Source organism: Chlamydotis macqueenii, chromosome 11, assembly GCF_036417535.1.
Source record: "Chlamydotis macqueenii isolate bChlMac1 chromosome 11, bChlMac1.mat, whole genome shotgun sequence".
NCBI classification, from domain to species: Eukaryota; Metazoa; Chordata; class Aves; order Otidiformes; family Otididae; genus Chlamydotis; species Chlamydotis macqueenii.
The window spans coordinates 6,798,752-6,826,387 of NC_141566.1; the positions used below are offsets into that span (position 1 = coordinate 6,798,752).

A 27,636-nucleotide genomic window follows, 5' to 3' on the forward strand; every position below is an offset into this window, starting at 1 on the left:
CCGCCCGGCCCGGTACGGGGCGCGACGAGGGACAAGCCCCGCCCCCTTCGCGCTCCCGCCACGCGGAGGGCGGCGGCCACGCCCCCTTCCCGGCACGACGCGCCCTGCGCCGGCGCGCGAGGGAGGTAACGACAGCGCCCGTTACGAGCGGCCGGCAACCATGATCACTTCCGGTAGGTCAGAGGGCAGCGGAAAGGAGCCGGGGCGGGTGGGGGGGGGGTGTGCCGGTGGGAGCAGGGCCGCCGGGGCGCCGGAGGTGGGCCCCGCCGCCTAGCCGGGCTGCCCGGCCGCGCTTCCGGGCGGCCGCGCCCCAGCATGCACGGCGACCGGATGTGCCGCCATCTTTAGGCTCCCTCTCTGCCGTGTATTGACAATAACAAGCCCCGGGCCGGGCCGTCCCCCCTCAGGAAGCGAGAGCGGGAGGCAGAGAGGGGGGGAGGCGGGAGCCCGAGGAGAGCGGGCCGCGGGGGGAGAGCGGGCCGGGAGGCGGCGAGGGAGCGGGAGGCGTCCGGGCCGAGGGGCTGGAGCCGGGGCGTGAGGGAGCCGCGCTCTGCCCTCCCCGCTGCTGCTTGGCGGAGACGAGGCGGCCGGAGCAGGACGGGAGCGGAAGGAAAAGCTGGGGGAGCGGGCAGCCGTGGGGAGATACCGGTGTCGGAGAGAAGAACTGAAAGAAACTGGTGGGTGGCGAGAGGCAGGAACGGAGACGCTCCGCTGATAAAGGAGTAAAAGCAGGAAAGCTGAGACAAACTACGAGAAGAAACAAAGTAATAAAGAAAAGGGGAAGAGAGGAGATAAAGCCATTCCTCCGAGAAAGAAGAAAGCGAAGGAGAGAGAATACGGAAGGACTCCACTGATGAGAGAGAGGAGTTGAAAGACCCCTCCTCGAGAGACACCAGACAGAGACAGACTCTCAGACTCTCTCTCTCGCTTTGTCACACCTCAAGGATTTGATGCCCCTCAGCCTGTTCACTTCTGTGTGTTCATGTTTCCCACAGGTTTCTCTTCCCCCAACCCCCCAGCTGCAGCCCAGGAGGTCAGACCTGCCACTGATGGTAATACCAGCAGCAGCTCCTCCTGCAAGAAGAGAAAGTTAAATAACAGCAGCAACAGCAATTCTGAAAGAGAAGAATTTGATTCCATTTCTTCCTGCGCCTCTTCTCCTTCCAAAAACACCTCCTCATCATCTTCCTCTGTCATCACCACCTCCTCGTGCTCCTCCTCAGGGGTTGCCTCCTCTAACCATCACCTCCAGAAGAAGCTGCGCTTTGAGGACTCCGTGGATTTTATTGGACTCGATGTGAAGATGGCTGAAGAGTCTTCTTCCTCCTCGTCTCCTGCTGCCTCTTCTCAACAGCAGCACCAACAGCAGCTCAAAAATAAAAGCCTTTTAATTTCATCAGTGGCTGTGGGGCACCATGCAAATGGCCTGACCAAAGCTGCCTCCTCTACTGTTTCCAGTTTCGCCAACAGTAAACCTGGCTCTGCCAAGAAATTAGTGATCAAGAACTTTAAAGGTAACAGGCCGTAATTTGTCACAACCTATGGGGAGATGATGCTCAACTTGGTGTTTTGTTTTCAGCGTGAGAGCTGGTTGGCTTTCAGATAGCTCCGAGTTTTACAGGAAATGCTTTTCTGTGATGAACGTTGCTGTACTTATGTAAAGGGGGAGTAACGCTTTGTGAGGCATACTTGCCCAGTCATGTAGATATCCTGAGCTACGCTTCGCTGCTTGGGATTATTTTTCAGGCTCCTTTCATTCTGTCTGTTGAGAAGGCCTAAACAAACTTTTAACGTTTGATATCTCTTCTCCACTTATCCTGATTCGGGGCTTTGTGTATGTTTTAGCCCGGTTTCTAATAAGTCTTTGCACAGAATGTGGGTTGGGTTTGGTTTTTGGTTTTGGTTTGGTTTGGTTTTTTTTTTGATTGAGCCTGAATCTGTATGTCTTGCCTCTCTCCATGTTGTCTGTTTATAGGTTAATCTGCTAGTGCTTAGTGTTAAATGTTGAAACTAAGGTGATTATCAGGCTATTACGGCGGATTTCCTTTCTGGTTTCCCCACCTGCCTGTAAAGTAGGTAGTTCAGATTTTTGCTGAGTGTTTTCCTTACAGTATCCTTGCTGTAATTTTTATTATTTAACTCTTTAATGTCTTTTCTCTGTCTTAACGCGCTCTCGGTTTACAAGCTTGCATTATTTTATGATTTCTCTCAAAAGATGCGTTTGAGTTTCTCAAGTATTGTTACTAGACACCAACTGAAGTAGAGAAATGAAACTTTTCTGCTGTGAGGCTGCTTCATTTTCTAGTAAACAAAAATACAAATAGGTGTAGGCAGGAAGCTTAGCTAAAATGCTGACTTTTTTTCCCGATAAAGATGGGGAAACCATGGGCTTTTCTTATTTCCTGGCTCTTGCTATCTTCTAAAAATAGTCCAATAGCTCGCTTTTGGGAGTTTTTCTTTTTCCCCATGCGTTTGGGGTTGAGAGAGGTAAAAGATATTACTGATATTAAAATTAAATTGTAAGTACACAATTGATGCAGATTTTCTGTAGTGAGATCACAGAAGGCAAGGATTAGGATTATTTTAGCCACCAATGTTTTACAGCGATTCGTGATCACAGCATAACTTTTTGCTTTAAGGTTCTCCTCATTCTCAGAAATGTTCTCCGCCCATCACATCATCATCATTTAATTTGACTGATTATTTTAAGATTTATACCTGTGACACGTGATAGTGAGAAAGATACGCCACTCTTCTGTTCGTTGTACGCCATTATCTTTACCGGAAGGCAACTTTTCATGTTTAAAATATTTGTTAAATGTCATGAATTACACGGTGCTGTGATCATCATTGCTTATGAAGCATTTGAACCACTTGCCTAAAAAGGATGTCTCAAGAATCTGCCAGCTTTGCTTTTTATTTACTCTCAGCTGCTAAACTGAGTAATAAACTTAAGATTATTGTCTACGTTAGCGTGATAGCGATAACATCTGTTAAAACTTACAACTTCCTGGAATCCAGAATCTTGGTATTTACTGCTGAGTGGCATAATCATTAGTTGTCTGTGAGAACAGGCAAGTCTCACTTGTAGTTGGTTGTCTCTCTAGATTCTTAGGATGCAGCTAACGTTGGGATGTTGCCAATATTGTAGGGAAATGCTCGGGAGGACCAAAAAATGCTTCTTTCTCTTTGTTATTGCTATAGAAATCCAAAAGCTTTACAATTTGTTTTTTACCTTTAGGTATGTAAAAGTCAATTTTACTCAAGTATGAACTGTGGGCCAGTTTCACCTGTTGGTGGTATGGGCGTGCATGTGACTTCCTCCCTGAATTCTCTCCTTCCTTCTCCATTTGGGAATGTGTTTATTAGCACTAAAGCGGTCATTTTAGCTAGTTATGAGAACACATAGAATTTTAAAATAGTCCTGGTATTCTGAGGATGTGACTTGGGAAATCTCTTGTTGAAGGTGCTGCATAGCAGGGGCATCTCTAGAAGAGACTGAAAAAAAGTGAAAGAATCAAATCTGCAAAGCTTGAGCTATTTGAACCTTAAAAGAGGGCTTAACTCTAATAAATATCCGCTGGCCCAACCCAAGAGAGGAGACATAAATGGATTACTTTAAAATAGGAAGGTTTTTCCTTGCAAGCATAAAGCTGGTATTATAATTGCAGGATTTCCATGCATGTTTCTTGAGGGTTTCTCTCCAACTGTTAATACAGAGTAGAATTAATGAACAGTAAACTAAAAAAAAATCAGCTATACTCACTCTGTATCTTTTAATCCATAATTTTCAGCTTTTATTTTCACTTTCTTTTAGCTGTATTGTCCTGGTAATGAAAAAGAGTGTAATAAAGATGTATCTAATTCTCGCTGGTTTTTAGCCTTTTATCCCTTTTTGAGCTGCTCAGACACAGGACTGTGATTTTTATAAATCGCACATACTGTTTGGGCTAGAGGTGCTGTGATGGATATGTGAAGAGCAGTGCTGGATTTTTACAATGCGTTACTATTTCAAATGTAAATAAGATTCTGCTTTTACAGAGAAGCTTTCTTTTCATGTAAGTGTAAGTTAAAATCTAGAACATGAGCCCCTACCTCTTTACTCTCAAAGCTGTGTTTTTCATTTCTGTAAAAGGTACAATGTTCTGCTTTTTCTGAATACTTTCTCAAACTCTATATAATTTCTTTTACAGATAAACCCAAATTGCCTGAAAACTACACAGATGAAACCTGGCAAAAACTGAAAGAAGCTGTAGAAGCTATCCAGAACAGTACTTCAATTAAGTACAATTTAGAGGAGCTCTATCAGGTAAGTGCTTTAAGTAAAAGCAATAGGATAGGCTTTTTTGTTTTCTTGTTGGATTTTTTTTTGCTTAAAACACTTTTTTGATACAGTGGTAAGAATATTACATTTTGCTTGACAGCTGCTTTTGTGATTGAAAAACTTCTTGTCAAATAGTTTCTCAGATTTTATAATTATCAGTAAAAGTTTCACAAGGCCTAACATTGAAGTTGGAAATTTTTTTACTTGCCACAACATAATCCAAGGTATGGTTTCCCATGCAATAGTTGACAAGAATTAAATAAGGCAAGGAGTTGTATTCTCTTTATTGTTTTGAGGTTTATGGCGTGTAGCTGCTAAAGGAGAAATGTGAAATCCTAAAAATTGGTGGTTAGGTAAGAAAAAGAATATTTATATTAAAATATAATCCTTTTTCTGAAGACAATATCTGTTCATTTTAAAAGTGAAAAAAATATTTGACTTCTTAAAAGTAAATAAATACCATTTTTCTGCATGAATTATATTATCTTGGTTTGATTGTAATTTTTTTATCATTCAGCGTTTTGGCTGTACTGACAACTGAGAATCAAAATTTATTCCCAGCAACAGCTCTGATTGTTTTGCCCTAAATGTTTTAGGAAGTGATTAGACTTGAACTGCATTTCCTAACTTTTTTTTTTTATAAGCTCTGCTTCTGCTTTTTCAGCTGATTGTGTTGGGGAGACTGCTACCCCTCCTCACCTTTCCCCTACTGACATCGCGGTACTTGCGGTTTCAGCAGCCTAGCAACAGTACTGCTTTAGCTGGGTATTAAGAAGCACTTAAATTTTTTTTACTCCACTTTTAAAGCTTTTATTACCTGGTTAGTTGTGTGATTTGTTCATCTGTCTGTATACAGCCTTCTCTCCATGTCTGTAGTGCCTCTTCTTCCCCTGCTCTCCCCTTTTCAATAAAAGTTGCATTTGGATATGACTGATTTCCATGAAGAGCTGGGGAGAAAAAACCTGTTTGCACAAGCTTTGAGGATAGGTTTAGGGAAGGATAAATTACCATTCCCTGTGGAACCAAGAACGTCATGGGCCAAATTCCTCAGTCCAGTGCGTTTTTCAGCTCATTATAATCTTTATAATGTTCAGTATTCTAAAAATAACTTCTTCAGCTGTTTTTCAAGGTAATATATAGTATTGCTAAAGTAACAATAGTTTTGTTGCTTTTGCAAAACTTGGAGAAACTAATAACTAATTAAAATCCGCTCTGTTTACTGGTATTGTAAATTACTTACTCTAGACTGAACAACAGAGCAAATAACTGCTAATTAAATACTTGAAGAATATCCAAAATTGTTTAAAAATAAGTTCTATTGAAAGCCTTGCTTCTGCTTCACAGTTACCACTTAAATCTCTGCTCACTTTTACCACAGGCTTAATTTAATGTTGCTTGTGCTCAAGAAAACCAAAATAAGCTTTTTTTTTCTTTTAAATCTCAGTTTTAACATTGTAATAACTTAAATACTTTTCAATGAAATAGAGTGCAATCAAGTATGAAAATTTTAGTTTTTTATAAATGTCTTGAGTTAAAAATAGTAATAGGAATCTCTAGTGTTTTTAAATGCTAACTAAACTAATGTCATTTCTGAACAGCTGCTTGGTAAATGGATCTGATGCCAAATATGCCTTGGCAGACACCGTTATCTAAGCACAGAGGGGAATTGCAAAAGAGTCTGCAAATTTCTGCTGCACACCTTAAAATAAAATACTACTTTTTTAAATGGAGTTTAAACTTCCTGAGTTTAGTTTAACTCTTGTCTGTGTTGGGAAATCACACTGAGCAAACATTTTGATGCTTGATTCCTGTGTGAGACACTAGCTTGGTACTTGCTTTGTTCCTCCTCAGCAAGAGAAATTACACACATCTTTGAGAAGCTGAATTGCTACAGAATTGAAAGCTTCTTTGTTAGAATAATTTTCCTTAGATTAGTACAAGAAAATAGAGATCTAGATCTTTGCTACCAGATCCCAGGTTAATTTTTTTTTTTTTAAGCAATGACAGAGTTAAGTACTTCTGGAAAGTTCTGATTTTCTCTCATCAGAGCTGTCTTCAGTTCTTTTTCCTATTTTTCTTTTCCCCAGCACACAAGCTTAGGTGTGGATGCTGCAACTGGGGGGACTGGGAAGGAGAAGTTACAGAAAGGAAATGTGATGCTTCACCTTTGGGTGTTCTGACCGTCTTCAGGGCACAGATTCCCTGATCAGAAAGTTTTATTCCACTAATTCAGAACAAGATCATTTTGTGAATAGAGCCCCTAAAGTTGTTGGGAATTTGTGATACGTTACAGTTATTGTTGTGTAATTAATTAGTAATTACAGTAATTAAATTTGCAAAGCATAATATTGCAGTAGTGGTGTTATGCTCCACAGAGCAAATCTTAGTAAAAGATTTTGTATTTGTGTGCTTAGAAAGTTTAATCTCTTAAAAAGAGAAAAAGCCAATTGAGCGGAGTTGACAAATTAAAAATTAAAACATTTCTATGGATGTTATCAATGAAGATGCGGAAGTTTTGCACTTGATGTTCAAACACTCAATAGTAGCAGATGTGTTTAACACTTTGGAATTGCTGATATGTAAATGCACAAGCAGAGTTTTATATGAACGCTACATAAAAGTAAATGTATATTAATATGTTGAGTTATTTCACTGAGAGTTAATGGCATGCGTTTGTCCATGCACAGTGCAGGGGCTAATTCTTTTAAGGATTTAGAGCAGCATGGTTAAGTAATATTTGTTTTGATAGACAGCAGTTAGGAAGACATTGGTAGCTGAGATGGATGAACTGATGAGCAGTACAGCAAAAGGGCCGCTGCTGTCCTAGGCTGGTAGGTGAAAGCGAGGCTCACTGTGGTCGTGCAGGCGACTGGAAAGTTCTATCTAAAACGTTCAACTTCCCAGCTCTCAGTAGACTTCTCCAAAGTGGGGGAAAAGAAGAAACCCATTTATTGTACTTGCTGGAGGCCTACTCAGACCCATCAAGCTTAGTGTTTTCCATTCCCTTTTTCTTCTGAAATCAAAGTAGCGATTATTTCCTGTTTTCCTGCTGTTTCATTTGAAGCCTGACCCTGTGGGTACCATAGCAGAGTAGAATTGAGCAGCATCTGTAACCTGCTCTGAGCAGTGAACTGTAGAATATGTTTTCCTATCACATTGTGGTATTTATTTGATGTTTCTTAAGTGGTAAGGGTGAGAGTTGAATTTGTTGTTATTTCCAAATATTAAGATGTGTACACTTCAGTGATAATTCTGGCTTTCCTAACAATCATCATGCAGACCTGTTCTAATCTTAATTGGCATACTCACTCTCTTGCTATTCCTGTTTGTTTCTGACAGTAAGCTTACGTAAGTTTGGCTTTTTGTTTTTTGTTTTTGTGGGGTTTTTTTTGTTATTGTTGTGTGGGATGGTTTTGTTGTGGTTTTGGTTTTTTTTAATTATTTTTTTAATGGCTCTATGTCCTAGAGCAGTATTAGCTGTAGTGTACTTACTCTATAGAGTTGTTTACTGTTGATACTGAGAATCGTTACTGTTGATATCCTAAGATAAACTGAGGAACTTCTTGTTTAGTTATTTTGATTGTTGCTGTGCTTTTAGTGAGGGCTGCTTATTGTTTGCTGGTGGCTTCTGTTTGGACTGTTGGGAAATGTTCTGGGGGATTTCAGTGTAGTGGAGTTGGTCTGCTCTGCATACTTCTGAACTACACTGTCCCTGCATGGTTGCCTGCGGTTGCTGGGGAACAAACTTGATCTTCCAGTCCTTTTTTCCTATGAGTTGGTTGTACTGGCAACTGAAGTATTTCCCATTAAAAAAAAAAAAAAATCAAGACACATTATTTGAAAACACACATACTTCTCCTCTCTAACTTGTACAGATATTTTACAAAATAATTATATATTGTGTCTTTTACCAATCAGCAAAAATCTGGGCAATTGGTATAAATTTTGGAAAAGTCTGGAGTTACGTGTATGGACTTAAGAATGCTTGTTTGCTTGATCAATCTCCAGGACATGTCCCCATTAAACTTCTTTCACTTCTCACTGTGAAGCAGAGCAACGATTCTTCTAATACTTGATGATGAGCTAGAAATCGGAGATTTGTCACTGTAAACATCTGGAATGTAGTCGTACTACTAAAACTTGTTCAGTATGCTAACTAAACTTATTCAGGCAAGGAGCTGATTGATGAGATAAATATATATAAAATATGTATCTGTACGTACTTTTGAGGATGAGGGAAGCTTAATCAAGGAAAGGGTCACAAAAGGAAATAACACTAGTAGTGCTTTTCTACTCATATTAGTGTGACTTGCAGAGCACAGCCCTTAATAAAATTAAGACCTTAAGTGTCTGCTTTGAAGTATGAAACCCAGCAAGCTGCTGCAACATATTGAACTAACATCCTTGTTCTTAGAGATACAAGTCCTGCAGTTCCTTGTGAGATATCGGTACTCCAACTGAAATTAGTACACTGTAAGCTGTTAAGGCACGGCCTTCCTTTTTCTCTTTATTACCATTATAGTGCCATAGTGCCACGTCTCTCTGGTTTTGCGTGCAGCTGTTAAATATGTTACAATTAAAAGCTGGTAGATTTTTGAGTGAGAAGCAGAAGAATTCCATGGTTGTTTTGGGATTTTTTCCCATTTCTCCTTGTAAAACCACGTATAAGAAGATAAACAGATTTCTCAGTATTTGTTTCTCTTCACTTCAGGCTGTTGAAAATCTCTGCTCCTACAAGATTTCTGCAAACCTGTACAAACAATTGAGACAGATCTGTGAAGACCACATTAAAGCACAAATTCACCAATTCAGAGAATATCCTTTTTTTTAAGCTGTCAACAAGCCAAAATGTTTTTACCTGCTAGTATGTGGTGATGGATTACTTTGACTAGTTCATGATGCTAGGCCTTGGTAACCTGAATTCCTAGTTTTTGTGTAATTGGATCTGTTTTCATTTTCTTACGCAATCTCAGAGAACACTGCTAGTTCCTTTTGTCTATAACAATTTGAAAGGTTTGTGAGAAAGTTTTGTTGGTGTTTTGACATCTTACAAAAGCTCGTATTAGGCTTACAGCAAGGCTTTAAAAGGCTGTATTGACTGTATCACTTCAGGCTTTTTTACGTACTGAACTTGGTATGCTGAGGTAAACAGAAGAGTCTGCCGGCAATTAGTTCTCGTTTTCTCTTTGAAAAGTGCTAGTGGTCTGGCAGCATACAATGTTAGTGGTTCTGAGATCAAAATGTTTTACTTTCAAAAATTTTGAGTTGCATCAGATCGAGATCCTGTTAAGTGGATATTGATTAGTACCAGAACTATGCAGTGAATGGAATACAAGTTAAATTTCAAGGAGAAAATTTATCTCTTGAGGTTTTCTCTTAACATGAGCTGAAATTATAGTATCTGTGTAGTGGTAGGCTCTTACATGTATTGTGGATTGTTGATTTTTGAGATGTAGGGATATGTATGTTTGTTCCATTCACCTGGTTTGGGGGATTAGACAAAACATTCAAAAGTATTTAGAGCCTTTTTTAAAATTGTGCAAATAATTTTGATTTCTCATAATTAACACTAGGACTCTCATTTAAAAACAAAAATAAACATGTTGCAAGAAGTTAAGTTGTTATTTTGGAGAAGAGATGAGTTTGTTGTGCTGTTAAGTGTCTTCAGAAAAAAAATGTTGGCTCATTTCATTGCTAACACTGCCTATTAATCATAATTTTCTTAATGATTTCTTCATGGATTCATTGGATAGTGTCCTTTTTCTAAAGAAAATAGACAAATGTTGGCAAGATCACTGCAGACAAATGGTAAGTTTATCTTTTTTAAAAAAAACCCAGTTGCCTAGTCAGCCTATATTTTGCTTAACTTTGTTCCTTTACAAACATACAGTGCTTCAGAACTGTTTTCTTAAATTTATATAAGGCTTCTTTGTGAAATACAACTCGATCTAGTTTGTTAGAAATCACGCCTTGAAAATACTCGTCTATAGTGTGTTTCTTGACACATTGGTCTGATCTTGGATGCACCCACTGCCATCTCCTAACTGTTGTTTCTCTGCAGACCTTTATCCTTTTATACCTGTTATAAAAGGAGCTATTATTTTATACAGAAAGATGCTAAATGTCACATTGATCATCTCACAAAGATTAGCAGAATAATTTAAACAAATCAACACTGTCTAGGAATGCACTGCCTGAAAACTGTCCGTGGGATTTTTTTCTTGTTGAACATAATTTGTGTTGCTCTTCAGTTTCAAGAGTGAAATGATTCTGGCTTTTTTATTCCTTCTTATAACAGATTATGATTAGAAGTATCTTTTTGTTCTTGGATCGAACTTACGTGCTTCAGAATTCAATGCTGCCATCTATTTGGTAAGGGCACAAAGAATAAAATTGGGGGGGGGGGGGTGTATTTAAATTATTGCATATATCTTGCTGATTTTTTAAATCTAAACTTTATAGTGACCTGTAAATTAGATGGTGAATGCATACATGCTTGGGAGATTTCACTTCTAATTTATTTGCCATGAATTACAGGATGATTCTAGAATAGCTGTGATCACAAATTTCAGCTAAGTAGGTATCAGTCTCCAGTTTGCACAGTTAAAGGAAAGGGCCTGTTAAACAGCTGAAGTGCAAGGATTTGGGTTGCCCAGTTGCTGGTTTTAACATGAATAGTATTTAAAGTTCTGTAAGTGTTTCTGAAGGAAAAAAATACCTAAAATAAAAGCAAGTTACTCTCTTTTGGACTTCAGTCTCCATCCAGCCCCTCAATGTTTTAATAATTAGCAAATGCCCTACAGTGCCTTTGTCAGTACCTAAATTGCTTTGCTAGAGATTGAAGGAGTGGTGGATGGCAGGCCTGGCTTTTCCTAAAACTATCCAGACCCACAGTTTCAAATTCATGGAATGTTTTAACTGGGATGTCTGAAGCAGAGATCCTTGTCTTTCACATCACTGAGGAGTTCTAAGCTTTGCCTAAAAATTAGAGATTAGAAAGTGATGGACAAAAAATAATACTGTCTGACAGCTTAACCATGGAATTGGGACCCAGGATGACACTATCTTTTTCTCGAAGGCTGCTGTTTAGTTTCCATCATCCTGCTAACCAAGTGAAAAATTAAGATGCTGCAAAAGTTAGGTGGTTATTTAGGAAAAAAATACATGCTTTGGTCTTCAAAATCTGTACCTTACTGTTGATGCTTTGTCATGCTTTATTTTAGTGTTTATGTGTTTGTTCATCTTCAGAGATTTGGGGACAGATGAATGAGGAACTTGGAGAATGCTAGTATTTATTGGCATCTCTATTTGATCAAGATCAAATTTATTAATAGAGACTATTTGGGATAGATTCTTATGCAATTTATTGAAGAGTCTTTATTTTCTTTTTAGGGATATGGGGCTAGAATTGTTCAGAACTCATATAATCAGTGATCAGAAGGTTCAGAACAAAACTATTGATGGCATTCTTCTGCTGATTGAGAGGGAAAGAAATGGTGAGGCTATTGATAGGAGTTTACTGCGAAGCCTTCTAAGCATGCTTTCTGACTTACAGGTGAGTAAACTTGTTTCACCTTTAAACCAATAAACAGCTCTGGTTCTTATTTAGCGCTCAGTAAGCTTTACCCTGGATTGCTATCTTGTTGTTTCCCTAGATTTATCAAGACTCTTTCGAACATAGATTCTTGGAAGAGACTAACCGCCTGTATGCAGCAGAGGGACAGAGGCTTATGCAGGAACGAGAGGTATTTTGAATGTCCAACAACATTTGTTATGCTTGATGACGAATCATTTGTCAGGGAGAGGAACTGCTCTGCTGCCTTAGCCAGCGTACAGGGCAATAATGGGATCTTTGTTTTATAGAACTCTGAAAAAGCAAATTCACATGCAGTTGCCTTCAGTCACAGTGCTAATGATTTCTGCTTAAAACTGGAGCTGCTGCTGTCAGACCAGTACTGTCATCTTTTCTTTTTTTTTTTTTTTTTTTTCTTTTCTACCTCTTCTCCTCCCCTCTTAATTTTTTTTTTTTAAACATACAAAATTACTCTGACATTTTCAGGTTCCAGAATATCTTCACCATGTCAACAAGCGCTTGGAAGAAGAAGCAGACAGGATAATCACTTATTTAGATCAGAGCACACAGTAAGTGCAGTCTTTTTGCTTGGTATTGTTAGCTGTTTGGCTCCTCTTCTGTTGAGGGCCATCTAACAGTTACAATTTATTTTAGTTATTGACTGACCATCAAATGTTTCTCACTTCCCACAATTCCTTGTTTACAATGAAGCACTGTCTTGGCTCACACAGCTAGTAACTTTTTCTTCTAAGCCACTAGTTATTTTGACGGAAATGTTGGGCATTTGATTGGAGAAAAATAGGCTGCAACCCCCAGTCAAAACATCTCTCTTGCTGAAATGCAATTAATCAGCTGTTGTCCTACCTGACAAAGATAGGACCCAGGATAGAGAATTCTCGAGCTAAAGGCTCTGAATATTTACATAAAAATATTTGCATATTCTTTATGGAGTTTGGGAAATTAATGACTAATGTTAGTCTTCAATCTTTTCTACTGAGAGGGAGGATTTCCTCAAATACAGTCAAGTGGAGATTGTGACTGGTAGGACAGGAGAAATGTTCTCCTGCAATAAAGACATAGCTGTCGTGTCTGAGAGGACACATAGGTCCCTAATATAACAAAACTCTTCAAGCAAGTGGTAGCATAGCACCTTCTGAAAGAGCAGGTACTGAGGATCTGTCTGAGAGGAAGGTGTTTTGTTGCTACCGTCGTACATTTTTGTTTCCTTCCTCCTTCAGCTGTTAAAAACATTTAGCTTGTTTAGTGGCTTCCTTCTTCCACACCATTATTAGTGGCCAACTCCCTATTTTGGTTTAATACCTCTTGACTCGTGAGGTGTGTTTTTTCTTCTCCTCACTTTGTCTCCCAAGACATGAATCTCCTCCCACAAAACAGGAGGGTATGTTCTTTGACAGACTTTTGCCCAGTTTCTTCACTGACAGAATTGTTGTCCAGCTGCCTAGAGGTCATGTACAACAGGCTTATTGTGTATATAAATCCGCAGTCAGCAAACAAGAAAAAGATTGCTTACTGGGGAAGAAAAAGGATAAATATGTGTATAATCATTTTAAGTCCTTGGCCACAGATAATTAGAGCACTCTCAATGACAAAGGTAGTTAACAATCTCAAAAAAGGATTTAAAACTGTCAGTAATGGAAAAAGGAAAAGTAATTCTAAACGTTTTTTCTATAGGAAGCCACTAATTGCTACTGTAGAAAAGCAACTTCTAGGTGAACATTTAACAGCCATTCTTCAGAAAGGTAATTTTCTTCTTTATAGAAATGTTTCTAATTACTGCTTCGGGCTTTCAATTCCTGTGCTGAAAAAGAAAGTGACAGACTCATGTGCTGGGGGAGGACACAAGCTACATCATTCTTTAATGCCCTTTGTTGCTCAGTTCATGAAATAGCATTGATCATTTTGCAAGAGGGCAAGTACCGTTCCCCTTGTCAGACGTAAGGAGGCGCAAAGCTGTCTGCAGATACAGAGCAAAGCAAAAGGAAACCTAGAACAGGGGACTCCTGCGTTCAGTGTGTTAAATAGCGTTTTGAAGGCTCAGAGGTAAAGGTGTAGCCTTCAAATGATGGCCGTAGCAGAAGGAAACATTGATTACTTGCTGCTCACAAAAAGAAGCTTGTTTTAAAAATTTAGTACAATTTGAGCAATGAAGTACGTTGCCTCAGTTCTGCAATATTCTCTGTGGAGTCAAGGGACCTTCTTTTGTTCTGAGGGATGGTCTGGAAATAGATATGGGAGCAGCAAGAGCTGAATGGTAAAATAAAATTATCAAGTCCTTACTAGCTAGATCCTAGCTAGAGATAGATATGTGAGCATCTTCCTGCACATCTGTAACACACTCTTTATTCAGAGGAGTATCAAGTTTGCAGTATTTACCCACCTGCTTTCTTAGAACCTTGCTGTGGCACATCAGGCCTTCTCTGCCAAAAAGTTAAAAAGTGAAAGGTGAAGGTATTTCTTGAAGCTGCTTGCCTTCAAACATCTGTAAAATTTATTTTACAGCTGGAATTGAGACTCAGAGCTCTGTCTTGCCAAGGAACCCTTCCTACAGATCAGTAGAGCGTAAACTTCTCAAAACTTTAGGGAATAGTAAAGCAGAAGTAAGCAAAGGTGTTGTGATACGTATATTATGTGAAGTACGTGTAGCCAAAGATCTCCAGAGCAATAACAAAGTTTTTAAGGTTTGAGCCAGTTCAGGTAGCCATTCTGTGTTTCACTGTTAATTAGGTAGCTTAAAAAAAATCAAAACCCCAAAACAAAAAAATCCAAACCACCACTAATTGCTGGATTAAAAAGTACTAGCTTTGAAGAGGTCCCTTACTGTAATAATGTGCTGTGCTTTCTTTGGATTACTCTGGTTTTAATTTCTATTCAAATTCTCTCATTTGCAGGTTTAAACCACCTTTTGGATGAAAACCGAATTCAAGACCTATCTCTTCTGTATCAGTTGTTCAGTCGTGTGAGAGGTGGAGTACAGGTTCTCTTGCAACACTGGATTGAGTACATAAAGGTACTGTTTCTAGAGCTCTGGAACAGATACTACTATTGTGTTGATGGGATTTATACACTGATACCTGAGTTATCTCTATAAACTATTGCATTTTTCAAAGAATTAAAGACTGCTTGCTTATAAACTTACATTTAATGGGCAACTTTTGAAACTGTCCTAGGAAAAGTACAGTAACTGTTGTAGCCCTATCGAAGAAAATACTGAAGATTCAGTTGAATTATTGAACTCCAAATAAATTTGGAGGTTTTATCTTGCTTATAGTTAATTGTGGAGGACAACTATATTTCTCCAGTAGACATTTTGGTAATGGCAGAGCATTTCTATCTTCTCCTTGCTAAAATTTTTTGTCAGAATGAGTGGTAGCTTGAGTTACCAACCAATTGAAGTTCACAAAGCACTTGTCATTTAAGATATTTCATCTTATTATTTAGTGAAAATGTTGTCACAGAAAGTATGGTTGTTGTGAAGGAAGGCTTTGTAATGTCACAGTATTGTTAAATAAAATTGAGTTTAGTGGGAGCTTAACCTGTAAAAAACTGAGGATACAGATGTTTAAAAAGGTTGTGTTAATTTTGTCATGCTTAAGTTTATTTCTTCAGACAAAAACTCTGAATCTGTTCCTATTCATAGATTGATTTTGAATCACCATACAAGGTCTAGGAATTATTTTGTAGTAAATACTTCATAATGCTGTTACTTCTGTCATGTTCGTGGAATACCAGAAACAGAACATTACAAAGATAATGTAGGCTTTCAGAAGTCTTGTCATTAAATTCGTTTTTCAGGCTAATTGGAATGTATGTTTTATTTTGCAGGCATTTGGTAGCACCATAGTAATTAATCCAGAAAAAGACAAAACCATGGTCCAAGAACTACTTGATTTTAAAGACAAAGTTGACCATATTATTGATGTTTGCTTTCTCAAGAATGAGAAGTTTGTAAATGCTATGAAAGAAGCCTTTGAAACATTTATTAACAAAAGACCAAATAAGCCAGCTGAACTCATAGGTATATTTCTTCAGTTTCTTCCCATGTGAGAATTTGAGTGGGGGACAAGATGAAGCTGCTGATGCAGCTTGCAGATGGGATATGATGGAATTGTGTGTTAAAATATACTACCCACAGTGCATTGTCCAACTGGGGATCTACTGTGACTTATTATGCAAGTGACTGATTGGATAGGATAGCATTAAACATTAAGAACAAGCTCTATTCATCAGTTCACTGGCTACAGAAAAGTGAAGAACATGAGACCATAGATATTTACTGGCGTCCAGATGTGAGAATACTGCTAATAATTTGACTTTTTCAGAAACTTACGTAACTGTGCCACCAGCACATGTGCACAGAGCTGTTAGGGTCTCTGCATAGATGCCGATGTTGTAATACATAAAAGCAAAGAGAGATGAGGATGCACTGTACTTCTCCTGTTACGAGGACAGAGCCTCTGTAGTTTGCAAAGAATGTTGTTTACAGATTTCTGCATTACAAGCCTGGCTCTCTGCACTTTTGAATACCTTAATCATTTCCCCACACAGTGAATAAACCTGCTTTGCAATCTGTTGTGCTATTAGGCTTGTGGAGTAATGCTTTCTGCCCTCCTTTTTTAAATTAATTCACTAACTCTAATGTGCTTACCAAACCATTTGAAATTAAAACAAACAGTAATCTGCTAGAGAAATTCAACACATTTAAATAACTGGTGTAGATATTTTTCTTCTGATCTTTTTGCTTCTGTTATAGCCATGTCAGTCTATAGTAATAGTGACTTTTTACTTCGAGATCACAATATAGACCAGGATTTTTTACATACACAAAAATCTTTTTTAACTTTATGTATGCTAATAAAGTTAAGATGCAGTAATTGCTTATCTGAAAAAAAGATTAGGCTATAATGGTTTTACACTTTCATAGAGGCTACAAAGTTATATCAACCTAGCTGTGATGAAGCTGATTTGAAGGTGATTTCAGGATCTTTTACATTTCCAAAAAGTTTCACAATATTAAAAAAAAAAAATTAAGTTGTTTCATTGTGACTGAGCATATGCTAAACTTATTCCTCAACACTCTTTTTAGCTAAATATGTAGATTCAAAGCTTCGTGCAGGCAACAAAGAAGCTACTGATGAAGAACTTGAAAAAATGCTGGATAAAATTATGATCATATTTAGATTCATATATGGTAAGTATTGGAGGGGTTTGTGGGGATACAGTTGTTTAATCAGTAACATAAAGGTACTTTGAAATAATTTTTGCAGTCTGTCTGCATTTTCAAGTGTTCGTTGTCTGTAGATGCAGTTTGCTGGTGTAATGCTGTTTAACTGGTTCACATGGTAAAATGCTGATAACAAGACCTGACTCACATTCTGTGGAAATCTTAATGTGAAGGCCCTTGCTAGCTTTACTGAGCTTTGAATTACCTACTGGGCCTCCTGTAGGTTTAAAACAAATCATGATCTGTGATCACTGTCAAATCTCATTTCTTACAGGAAAAGATGTCTTTGAGGCCTTTTATAAAAAAGATCTAGCAAAGAGACTATTAGTTGGGAAGAGTGCATCAGTAGATGCTGAAAAATCTATGCTTTCCAAACTCAAACATGGTAAGTATCTGTTTATCTGCTTGCTTTCTTTTACAAATAGTCATTTTAAGAGGCCTTCCCAGAATTGTTGTTCCTAATTCCTCTTTACGTGAGGGCAAAAACCTCCTGTGCAAGTCTTCAATGACTGGTGGGTTTTGAGGAGACTCATTTGCTTTCAGTTTTGTAATTATAGCTGCAATAGCTGAAAACCAGGAGCTTGCAGTTCATGGTGTATCTTGGCCTGTGGGGTAAAGTGGAGGTTCTCTGCTGAATAAATCAGTGATGTGCTCACTGTGGATGACTTCCACTTGTTATTCACTCTGTATAAGGTCTGAAACATGAAGCTGCCAGCTGGCAGTCTTCTGGGGTGGTCTTCATTGTTTCACAGGATGGAGTCTTTGGGTGGTAAGAGTAAGATTTTTAAAACTTGATCTTGTTCTACCATCACGAGACAGTTTGGCAGGCACCTGGTAGGGATTAGAATTGTCATCTGAGGTCCTAGGATGAACAGTCATGTCCATGTGGGAAAACAATTGGGTTGCAAAATAGCTGCCACATGAAAACATTTTCCCCCTTCTTGTTCATAACCTTATTCTGTATTTTAATTAGAATCCAGGTCTTTTTGTAAGAACATGTGCTGAAATAGGTTGTCTTGCTTCAAAGTACGTTCTGATATTTAGAATAACTACTCTATGGTCTTGAAAATAAACAAGATTAATTTTTAAGATTTACATTTTCTGTTTTATAGAATGTGGAGCTGCTTTCACCAGCAAACTTGAAGGAATGTTTAAAGATATGGAGCTTTCAAAAGACATAATGATACAATTTAAACAGGTACTGTGGGAAAGCCTGCCATGGCTCCTTCATTTACTTGCTCTTTGAATGACTTCTTCTCAGAAAGCCTAACAAGAGGGTGAAGGATGTCTTCAGTTGTGAACATTTCAATTGTAATTGAGTTAAACTCCTTTTGAATTATTCCATTTGTCTGTAATGTTCTTTCACTACAGAGAAAAGGACTTTGTAGGTGATTGCTTTCAAAAGGAGTGCACAAAAGCCCAGCAATCTCTACTGAAAATTACCTGGAATCTGTTTCTTAATTCTGGACTGTCTGTACTTTTAAAAAATTTACTCAAGTTGGAGTTTTCCTGAACAACAAAGCAAAAACTTGAAACAAGTGATTTCTTAACAAACAAAAACCCACACTCACAGTAGTAAAAGAAGAATTGTAAACTTATAAAACATTTTAACAGCAGCTATAAAACACTTTTAGGAGCACTATATTCCGATGGACTGACTTACAAGTTTTTGCCCATTAGTTCTGGCAGTTCTGTAATGTTTTGATTACAAGCAAATTTCAACATTCTTTCCTTCATTTACGCATAATTAGGTACATCTTCACATCAGCCTGCTAAAACACTTCTTTTGCCGTTTTCCTCCTGTATGAAAGTGCCTTTAGAACTTCAGAGAAGGCCTTTTTCTTATCCTATTTTTTTTTGTATGTAACTTGCAGTTCATACAGCGAAGACATCATGATGTCACTTATCTTCTGTGCTCTTGTAATGCATATTCTAACTAATTTTTCACTTCTACCTGAAATATGTTTAATAAGCATTGCTTTGTTTCAGTTTAGTTTGTTTCTTTCTGCAGTATATGCAAAATCAGAATGTACCCGGCAACATTGAACTGACAGTGAATATTCTGACTATGGGTTATTGGCCAACCTACGTGCCTATGGAGGTCCATTTGCCCCCGGAGGTAATGAATACAGACGTGTTGTACCAAGTATCTGCAACGCATCTTGATACCAACTGCAACTTGTGTTTAAATATGTGTATAATCTCTAGAAAGAAATGCAGAAATGTCTTTTTTAAATAAAAGTTTTATTTTCTTGCAATTCCCTTTATCTTTTTAAGCCTTATAAGGCTTATTTGATTGTGGAGGAGGGGAGGATGCTTTTAAAGTAGAAATTGCATTTTAGTGTGTTGAGTTTTTTCTTTTTTTAGATGGTAAAACTGCAGGAGATTTTCAAGACCTTTTATTTAGGAAAACACAGTGGTAGGAAACTTCAGTGGCAGTCAACACTAGGACACTGTGTACTAAAAGCAGAATTTAAAGAGGTGAGTGTATTGTTTCTCTTACGCCTGTTGCTTTGCTGATTCCAACTCTGGCTTGTACCTTAGGGGTTGTGAAGCTTTTTTGGACTGTGATGGAAAATCTAGCACTGTTTTTGCAATTACTTCTAACTCTTGACCTGTTGCTATCACTTCTGGAGGTGATAGTTTCTGAAATAGATGTGTTAAGGTCTACAGAGATGCATCCAATTTCTGTATTGGTGGAAAAAAAAACAGCTGTTGGTTACTGCTTGGGGAAAATATCCAGTGGGTTTAGTTCAGTATTAAAAATGGCACTAGTTTTTATGCTAGGGAGAAAAAAAAAAAGGGGGATGGCCATGTTCCTTAGATGACCTTACTTCATCTGACAGCATTAAGCATCTTTACAGTACGCTTTTCACTACTGAAATAAATAAAAGTTTTGGATTGTACAAGAACACAACTGTTCATAAGGGGCTTCCAGTTGTTCCCCTTCAGCATTTCTTCATGGGCACGAATATATTCCAGTAAAATTTCTCGGGAATAGGAATGCTTACCAGTTCTATTTTTCAGAAAAATGTTAATGGTAAAAGAAGTGTTATCAAACTTGGTTATTTCAAAGGTCCTATAGTTCCTAATACTGTGTTTCTTAAACTAATGTTTGTGTTACACTTTGACTTAAAGGTCTTTCAAATTGTAATTTTAAGCACTCAGTGCTTTGAGATTTGTCTTGAGTAAGCTGATGCATATCTTGGGTGAGTTTTGTCACTGGACATAGTAGTCTAACCTTCTGGACTCTAGTTCATTCTACATTTCATAGTAAGCACAAGGTGACAAGTAACTTTTATTCTTTCATATTCCCAAATGAATAAAATAACAATCACTTCCTTTTAGGTGAAATAATTGACATACAAGAGTAACTTGTTCTTCACCTCCCATTTCCTGCCCTCTCCCCAGAAACAAAAAAAAAAAAGAGAACCAGCCTACTGATGCCTGTTAATTTTCCTTGTGACAGGGCAAAAAAGAACTTCAGGTCTCCTTGTTCCAGACTCTGGTGCTGCTCATGTTTAATGAAGGAGAGGAGTTCAGTTTAGAGGAGATAAAGCAAGCCACTGGGATAGGTTGGTATTGAAAACAGCTGACTACTTCCAAGTGTTCTTACTAAAAGAATAAAACCTAAACAACTTGTTTCTGTTTTAGAGGATGGAGAGCTGAGAAGGACACTTCAGTCTCTGGCTTGTGGCAAAGCCAGAGTACTGACTAAAAGCCCCAAAGGCAAAGATGTGGAAGACGGTGATAAATTCACATGTAATGATGATTTCAGACATAAGCTCTTCAGGATAAAAATCAACCAAATTCAGATGAAAGAAACGGTATATTCTTTTTAATGCTCTGGGGTTTAGATCCTTTGTGCTAAGTATCTTGTTGCCTGCCCATTTGCAAGCGTTTTTTTCCTCTCTTGTAGCATACATGCTGGTATCTTTGTAAAAGTGACGTGTATAAGTTGTATGATAGGATGTACCTCACAATGCTGATTTAAATATGTGATTCCATACTAACTTAGACACCAGTGATGCTAGATGTCTCTAAATGAGGTTGTTTAAGATAAGTTGCAACTAGTGAATGTTCTTTTCACCCTTGATCATTCCCCTGGAGCTTTACTGGATGGTTTGTAAACATAGAAACAAGTTCACAGTGAATTTTCCCTGACAGCCATCCAATGCAAAATCTGTGCCAAAATTTTAATTCCTTGTTTAATTCCTTTGTTTTTTAATAGACGATTGGCCTTCATATTTGTAAAGGATTTATGTCAAATACTTGACAACAGACTTTTTACTGCCTTATACTGAGAATTGTCTTAGAAGTACAAAGAATAATTGCTTTGACTGTACTAGTGTTCTCCTTAAAGCTTTTTTAAATGGATCCTTCAGGTAGAGGAACAGGCAAGCACTACAGAGAGAGTATTCCAGGACCGGCAATACCAGATTGACGCTGCAATTGTACGAATCATGAAGATGCGCAAGACACTGAGTCATAACCTGCTTGTGTCAGAGGTCTACAACCAGCTTAAATTCCCAGTAAAGGTGTAGTACTAATTTTTCTTCTTTTGAAACTTTATTACTTCTTTTGATGTTCCCTTGCCGTTCCTCAGTTAAACAGCGCTTCTGTCTGAAACATGCATCTTTTTATTATTGGGAAGGACAAATACTCACTTTCAGGAATTTTTAAAGTGCTAATTGCATTCATTTATCTGAATATCACCTCAGGCTTTTAGTAAGTTAATACAACCTATTACCAAAGGCTTTCAGAACCAGAGTCCGTTAGTAGTAACTGTGCAGCCAGCTTTCCTTGTGTGCTGTTCTTGCATTGAAGCATTCTGGCAATGCGTTCTTGGGGATGATGGGAAAATGATTCAGATATATAATGCAGAATTGGTTCTCATTCTTAATTTGGTTGATCTTTTTTAATTAATTAGTTAACCAATAAGTGTATCATGTTTTTTCCAGACATATTATATTGGTTAATATGTATACACATACACGTACCTACGGGGTGAAGATTAGATACTGGTGAATGTCTCAAAGCTAAAGAAACTTAGAGTTGCAATAGAAAATGACTACCTTAGTTATTGTGTACAAATAGAAATGGATTTTTGGATATCTATCAATGGAAATGTAAAATAAAAGGTACTGCCATCTCATTCTGTTTTGTTACCATGTTAAGTTCCTGCAGGCCTGTAAGTATTGCGTAGACCGCAGTTGGGCTTTGCAGGGTTATAACAGATAATCTAAATTTCCTCGCTCTTTATCGTGAGGCATTTTTATGAAGTCCTTCACCCAACAAAATCATAGGGCACCCAAACTGCTGCAAAACTCACTCGCATCAAGGTAAAATGAAACTTGTACCATCTCTTACCAGGTTAAAGTCGGAAATAGAAACACTTTGGTACATAATGCATGAATTGCAGTTCTTTAGAGTTCAGTTTAAACAGCAGCGAATATCTTTCCATGCTGTAAAAAGTCTATACTTAGCTGCAAGTGACAAGCTAATTTTGTAACTTTCTCTTCAATCAATTATACATTGCAGACTTTAGAAACTTTGGTGCTTTAAGGGATTTTATTTTTTTTCTTAAAATGTGGTTTCTATTTCCTCAGCCATCTTAAACTATATGGATATTTGGCTTAAGTAGAAAAAAAGAACCAAGAAACATTGAGTGCAAAGTAATAATGCTGACATCTGCTTTATTTTACAGCCTGCTGACCTTAAGAAGAGAATAGAATCCTTAATTGACAGAGACTACATGGAAAGAGATAAAGAAAACCCAAATCAGTACAACTATATCGCATAAACATATGTTGGCCTTTGTTTTACTGCACACTTGGTGTCATACACAGTTGCCAGTGGATAAACTAGCCTGTTGATCCCGTTAATTGACTTTTTATACTACCGATGATTGAATGAAAGCAGTGTAATGGAAACGTATAGTAGAGTGGACTTCTTTCAGTGGTTAACATGCCCATTTAAAGAGTACTATTTACATTTTAAGAAGAATGCTGTTGAACTCTTTGCATGTTATTTAGTAAGATGTGCAGAAAGCTGAAAGAAAGTACCTGGTCTTTGTGATTCCATTTGTCTCTGGGTCTGAAGCGGAGTCCCTTGATATATGACAGATGTCTTTCACACCTTTAAATGGAAGCAGAAGGTTAATTAATATAAGAAAATAGCCTTTAAAATGCTTAAACTGCATGCAAACTTTTAATTTACTGTACAGAATGCATTTCAGTTAGTAACATACCATTGGTTTGGTTGATGCCAATCCACACTTGGATTTTTCCCTTGAGGGAGGGAAAATGGGGAATAAGCCAAGCTATGCTTCTTGCTGATCTAATGGAAAATATTCTTGGTTGCAATTAAGACAAAATGGTACCAATATAAAACAATGTATAAAGTTTGCAGTGTGGGCATATATACTGTATATACAAACACCATTCTTAAATAACTGCTACAACAAAACAAGTTCAGATTAGATGTATATGGCTTGCCTATAAGACTTAGCGTTCACCTTTGGGAATTTTAAGCATAAAACAGCCATAATGGAAAAAGTGACAGTTTTTACTAGTCATGGGTAGGAGGCCTTCACCTCTTGGCAGCAATACTCTACAAAAGAAAATCTATTTACAGGTATCTATGAAAAGCCACACTGTTCTTGTGGTAAAGCTGTAAGAACAAAAATTACAAATGGGTTTTAATACTTGTTTTGCTTTGCAACATTCTAAACTTGAACTAACCTCAAGGTTTAGACAGGGCAGCTCTTCTAAGACCGCCCTGCTTTGGATTGCTTTAACTTAAAGCTTTAAGAACTCAGCCCTAGATGTGGCAGGCCTCCTAGAACCCAGAAGCCTACCTCTCATATAGAAAGTTAAGTATTGCTACGAGGCATCTAAAATATATTTTCTTAGATGACCAGAGAGCATTCTTTGCATCTTTATAAGACATGGGAGAATAAGTCACTTGAATGTAGAGCTTTGTTTCAACAAAATGCATTTTTATTGCTATAGCAGCATGTGCCAGGAATACATGGAGAAAAAAAGCATCAGCAGAAAAGGTAACTGCTCCACGTAACAGTTCTTCCTTACCCAGCCAGGCTTTAGACTTACGATCAGCTGTGTTGCAGAGCACAATGAAAAACCTCATCCTTTTTCAGGCACTGATAGTCCTGGGGAATACCAGATACTCCTTGAAAGCAAGATGTTACTTTCGTTTAATGGCAGTGTAACTTAGCTCTCTATGATCTATAACTTTTATCACTGTGATCCCACGTTCAGGGGTGTGCATGTGAGAGAGAGAGAGAGAGAATGTGTGTGTACTTTGTATCTGACACATCCCATCCTTATTGCTTTTTTGATCTACTGTTTAATTCCATATTTTCTCCAGCTGTATTTTCTCTCAAGCTCTTTTTTATATGCAGTCCTCAGCTGACAGATGAAGCAGATACTTTTTTCTCCTAATAAATTATTTGCTGTCACCCTCTACTAACTGTCATACAGCTCGTTGTGATCTGCAGAAAATCTACCTTATCTTTGACGCTATTGCAGCATAACCACTGGTAGAAGTCCAGGACCACCCTTGCCTCTGTAAGAAAAATACTAACAGTAGTTATCTGGTAAGAAACTTGAAGATTGCTCCTGTAAATCTTTAAGTATTAGTTCAAATAGAGATCCACGGGGAGGAAGGAATGCACATCCCCCCAAAATCTTCTGTATTTTGCATTCAGTGTTCTTTTTTCTTGTATGTGTTTTATATCTTTAGCCAATAAAAGATTCCTTTTAAAAAGGTATTTTGGAGAAGGAGCATAAAACTTAACTCTTTGGGAGACAGGAGATGATGAATATTGGTATTGAGCTGATTCCATTCAGTCTGTTGTAGCATATACATGTTTAAAATACCTTTTCTGGTAAAATCCTCCCTCATTAAACAAGTGTGATGCATTCAGTCAAACCTAACTGGAAAGGTCTGAAGGTTTATTTAATTTTTATCCCATCCATTTCTGTAACTTAAATGCAGAAAATATTACGTAGAAAATGTCCTCAAATCTCATCAGACTTCCACGATCTGAGGCAAACCCTAAGCCACAATCTAGTTAAAGCAACCCAAAGAGTGGACTTTGAGAACCCTGGCAGAGAGAGGGGGTGAGGGAGCAGAGGGGAGAGGAGAAGGCTTCTCCTCCTTGTATCTTCATGGGTTTTCCCCAAGAACTTGTTCATCTCTTTTGCTAAGGTCTCGCTCATTCCTGGTTAATGACAAAGCTGCAGCCAAGATTTATCGTCCAGCCGTAGAACTCCGCAACTTCTTGCTGGGATCATGTGCCTGCCTATTGAGCCATATATATCTCTGTAAGAAACAAATGAAAGTGGGCTTGGACCACAGCTCATCTGGCTGTAACACAGCTTGTCTGTTTGGCCACACATTTTTAATCTTGACTCTTGCATGCAGTTTATAGCACCTTGTTCATAAGAAATTGCAGTTTATTCTTAGAAATATATATTTTAGGTTTTTTAATCTTTATACCCATAAATGGACTATTTTTTTGTCTTGGCTGGTTTAAAAAGTGACCATTTTGTTTAAATGCTGTAATTGCAAATGTGTTGTAAACGTTATTTTGTTCTATAGTTTACACAAAGGTGCCAAAGTAAATAGTTAATAAAAGAAAACAAACCCTAGCAAATTGTTACGTTGCTTTAGCTGTTCTTCATTCTTCATATTTTGATCTCTGCTCTTTTTTTTTTTTTTTTTTTGGGGTCAGCCTTTCATTTTTTCTTAGACATATCATTTGCCCCTAATGCTTTCTTTTTAAAAAAAAGTACATCTAAATTAAATGTTGAAATACCACTTTTTTAGTGATTTCATATAGTAGGAAGAATATTTTCTTTGAAATGTTACACTAAAATTGTAAGAGTACAGCAGCATTCAAAAATGTAATATACTTTTTGTATAACAGTTCTTCAGAGTATGTCTGGAGTTGCGGGGGGGAAACTAACCCTGTTACTTTTCAGAAGCCTCTTCCCTTGGCTACCAGAATATGAAATTGTGCTTTTTCACTGCATCAAAAAGTTATAGTTTATGCAGACTTGCAAGCAGGGCATGTATCACCGTTGCATCCTTCGATGCAAAAAGCAGCAACACCTTTTTTATGTTTCATAAGTCTGATATGGGTACAGAGAGTCTTTCTTAAGTTGGTAAATAATGTAAATACATGTCCTTTCAGAGAGTGAGTCTGTTATCTAGGTATTTTGTGTCATTTAATAAATATTAAACAGTTTTGTGTTGATAAACTCTTGTGTGTAAAATGCCTTCTTACTCAAAGTTCTGTATCTTGGGCTTACTAATGTTTGTGGCTTCTTTAAATTCTCTCTCTTGTGCTTTGATAGCAAAATACTTGGTTGCTACTCAAATATAATTAGTTCCTTTTTCATTCAGTCATTAAAATCCCTTAAGTTTTCTAAGTGGCTTCCATTCCTGATTTTTTTTTTTTTTTTCCCCCACTAAGTCTTCCACAGGGTTATTGGAGAGGAAGGAAACAAGCATCCTCACAAACTCTGAATCAGGATTAGGATGCGCAGAAGTGCCAGAAATGGTACAAAAATACCAAAGGTGGTGGCTTGTTGCTCATAGAGGAGGCTGCTCGCCTGCTGTACCATTATTCCTTCTCTCCCAGAACTGTTAGTAATTTTTTTACTGGCTCTGGTACAATTATTGAAGTATGAAGGCCAGTGCTGGACAGGAACTCCCTTCTCTTATTGATGATGGCCCACTGGGCCATTTTTAAATTTTCCTTCAGCCATTTGGAACCGCTGGACTAAATCTGAGCAGAACTTCCCAGGACTATCTTCAGCTCGGCCTTTCCCGCTGCAGGTGCTCTGAGGACTTAGTGGAGGGGGCGGGCGGGGTGTTTTGATTTTACTTTTGTCTGAGCTCTGGAGGGGTGGTTTGGAAACACAGATAGCTGTAGCAAAGCAAGTGCTGCTCCTCCAAACTGATGGCTGTTGAAGGCTTGCGTATTCTGCAGGGAGGCTGACCTTGCACAGCGCTCTTGTGATCACAAAGCGTTCCCAGCGCGTGGTGGTTTTAAATAGGCACAGTAGATGTCTCCCACTAACGCTGCTCGGGTGCTTGCTGTCTCTGTTACAGCTTGGAGGCATCTAAATGCACGGGATGGTTTTTCCACTAACAATTCCTCCTTAAAGAGAGTATTTCCTAGTACCGACGTTCTCCACAATCTTACAGAATTCTGTTGTTTAAAAAAAAAAATCCTACAGAAGCAGATGGATATTTGGAGACTGATAAATCTCTTATCTACTCTGAGAAAAATACCCGAGAGCAGTAAATACTTTTAATTTCTGTTACTGTAGGAAGTGCAATATATGTCACTGTACTTTCTCCTGATTTTGAGATAACCTGGTGCCAACTCTAATTTAAAATGGAAGCTTTGGATTTACCTTTTCTCTTTTTTTTTCCAAGAGGCAAGGGCTTGTGGACATACTG

The 27,636-nt window shown here is 38.0% G+C and overlaps 1 protein-coding gene across 3 annotated transcripts; it reads left to right on the forward strand.

The window, feature by feature from the left end:
• The first annotated feature begins 276 nt into the window (after positions 1 to 276).
• Positions 277 to 26,427, forward strand: CUL4B (cullin 4B). 3 transcript variants are annotated; one of them, XM_010127479.2, is made up of 20 exons: positions 281 to 1,514; positions 4,194 to 4,309; positions 9,036 to 9,139; positions 10,063 to 10,132; positions 10,623 to 10,696; positions 11,717 to 11,879; positions 11,980 to 12,069; positions 12,384 to 12,466; positions 13,590 to 13,657; positions 14,807 to 14,925; positions 15,741 to 15,933; positions 17,002 to 17,106; positions 17,414 to 17,524; positions 18,252 to 18,337; positions 19,151 to 19,258; positions 19,507 to 19,620; positions 20,609 to 20,714; positions 20,794 to 20,966; positions 21,525 to 21,677; positions 22,847 to 26,427. In XM_010127479.2, the coding sequence occupies exons 1-20, from the start codon at positions 983 to 985 to the stop codon at positions 22,940 to 22,942; spliced, it is 2,664 nt and encodes an 887-aa protein (XP_010125781.1). In that variant the 5' UTR covers positions 281 to 982; the 3' UTR covers positions 22,943 to 26,427. The 3 variants fall into 3 exon arrangements, 2 of the variants coding, with proteins under 2 accessions (XP_010125781.1, XP_086612185.1); XR_015259638.1 differs by lacking the exons at positions 21,525 to 21,677; positions 22,847 to 26,427 and having other exon boundaries at positions 277 to 1,514; positions 19,507 to 19,631; positions 20,619 to 20,714; positions 20,794 to 20,930; XM_086756059.1 differs by lacking the exons at positions 281 to 1,514; positions 9,036 to 9,139 and having other exon boundaries at positions 4,188 to 4,309; positions 10,078 to 10,132.
• Positions 26,428 to 27,636: the final 1,209 nt, after the last annotated feature.

Excerpts from the sequence above, each read along its gene's own strand:
- CUL4B (XM_010127479.2), top strand. The coding sequence starts at position 983 with ATGTTTCCCACAGGTTTCTCTTCCCCCAACCCCCCAGCTGCAGCCCAG. Across the intron at positions 13,658-14,806 it reads AACAGCCATTCTTCAGAAAG|GTTTAAACCACCTTTTGGAT; the intron begins GTAATTTTCTTC and ends TCTCATTTGCAG. Across the intron at positions 15,934-17,001 it reads TAAGCCAGCTGAACTCATAG|CTAAATATGTAGATTCAAAG; the intron begins GTATATTTCTTC and ends CACTCTTTTTAG.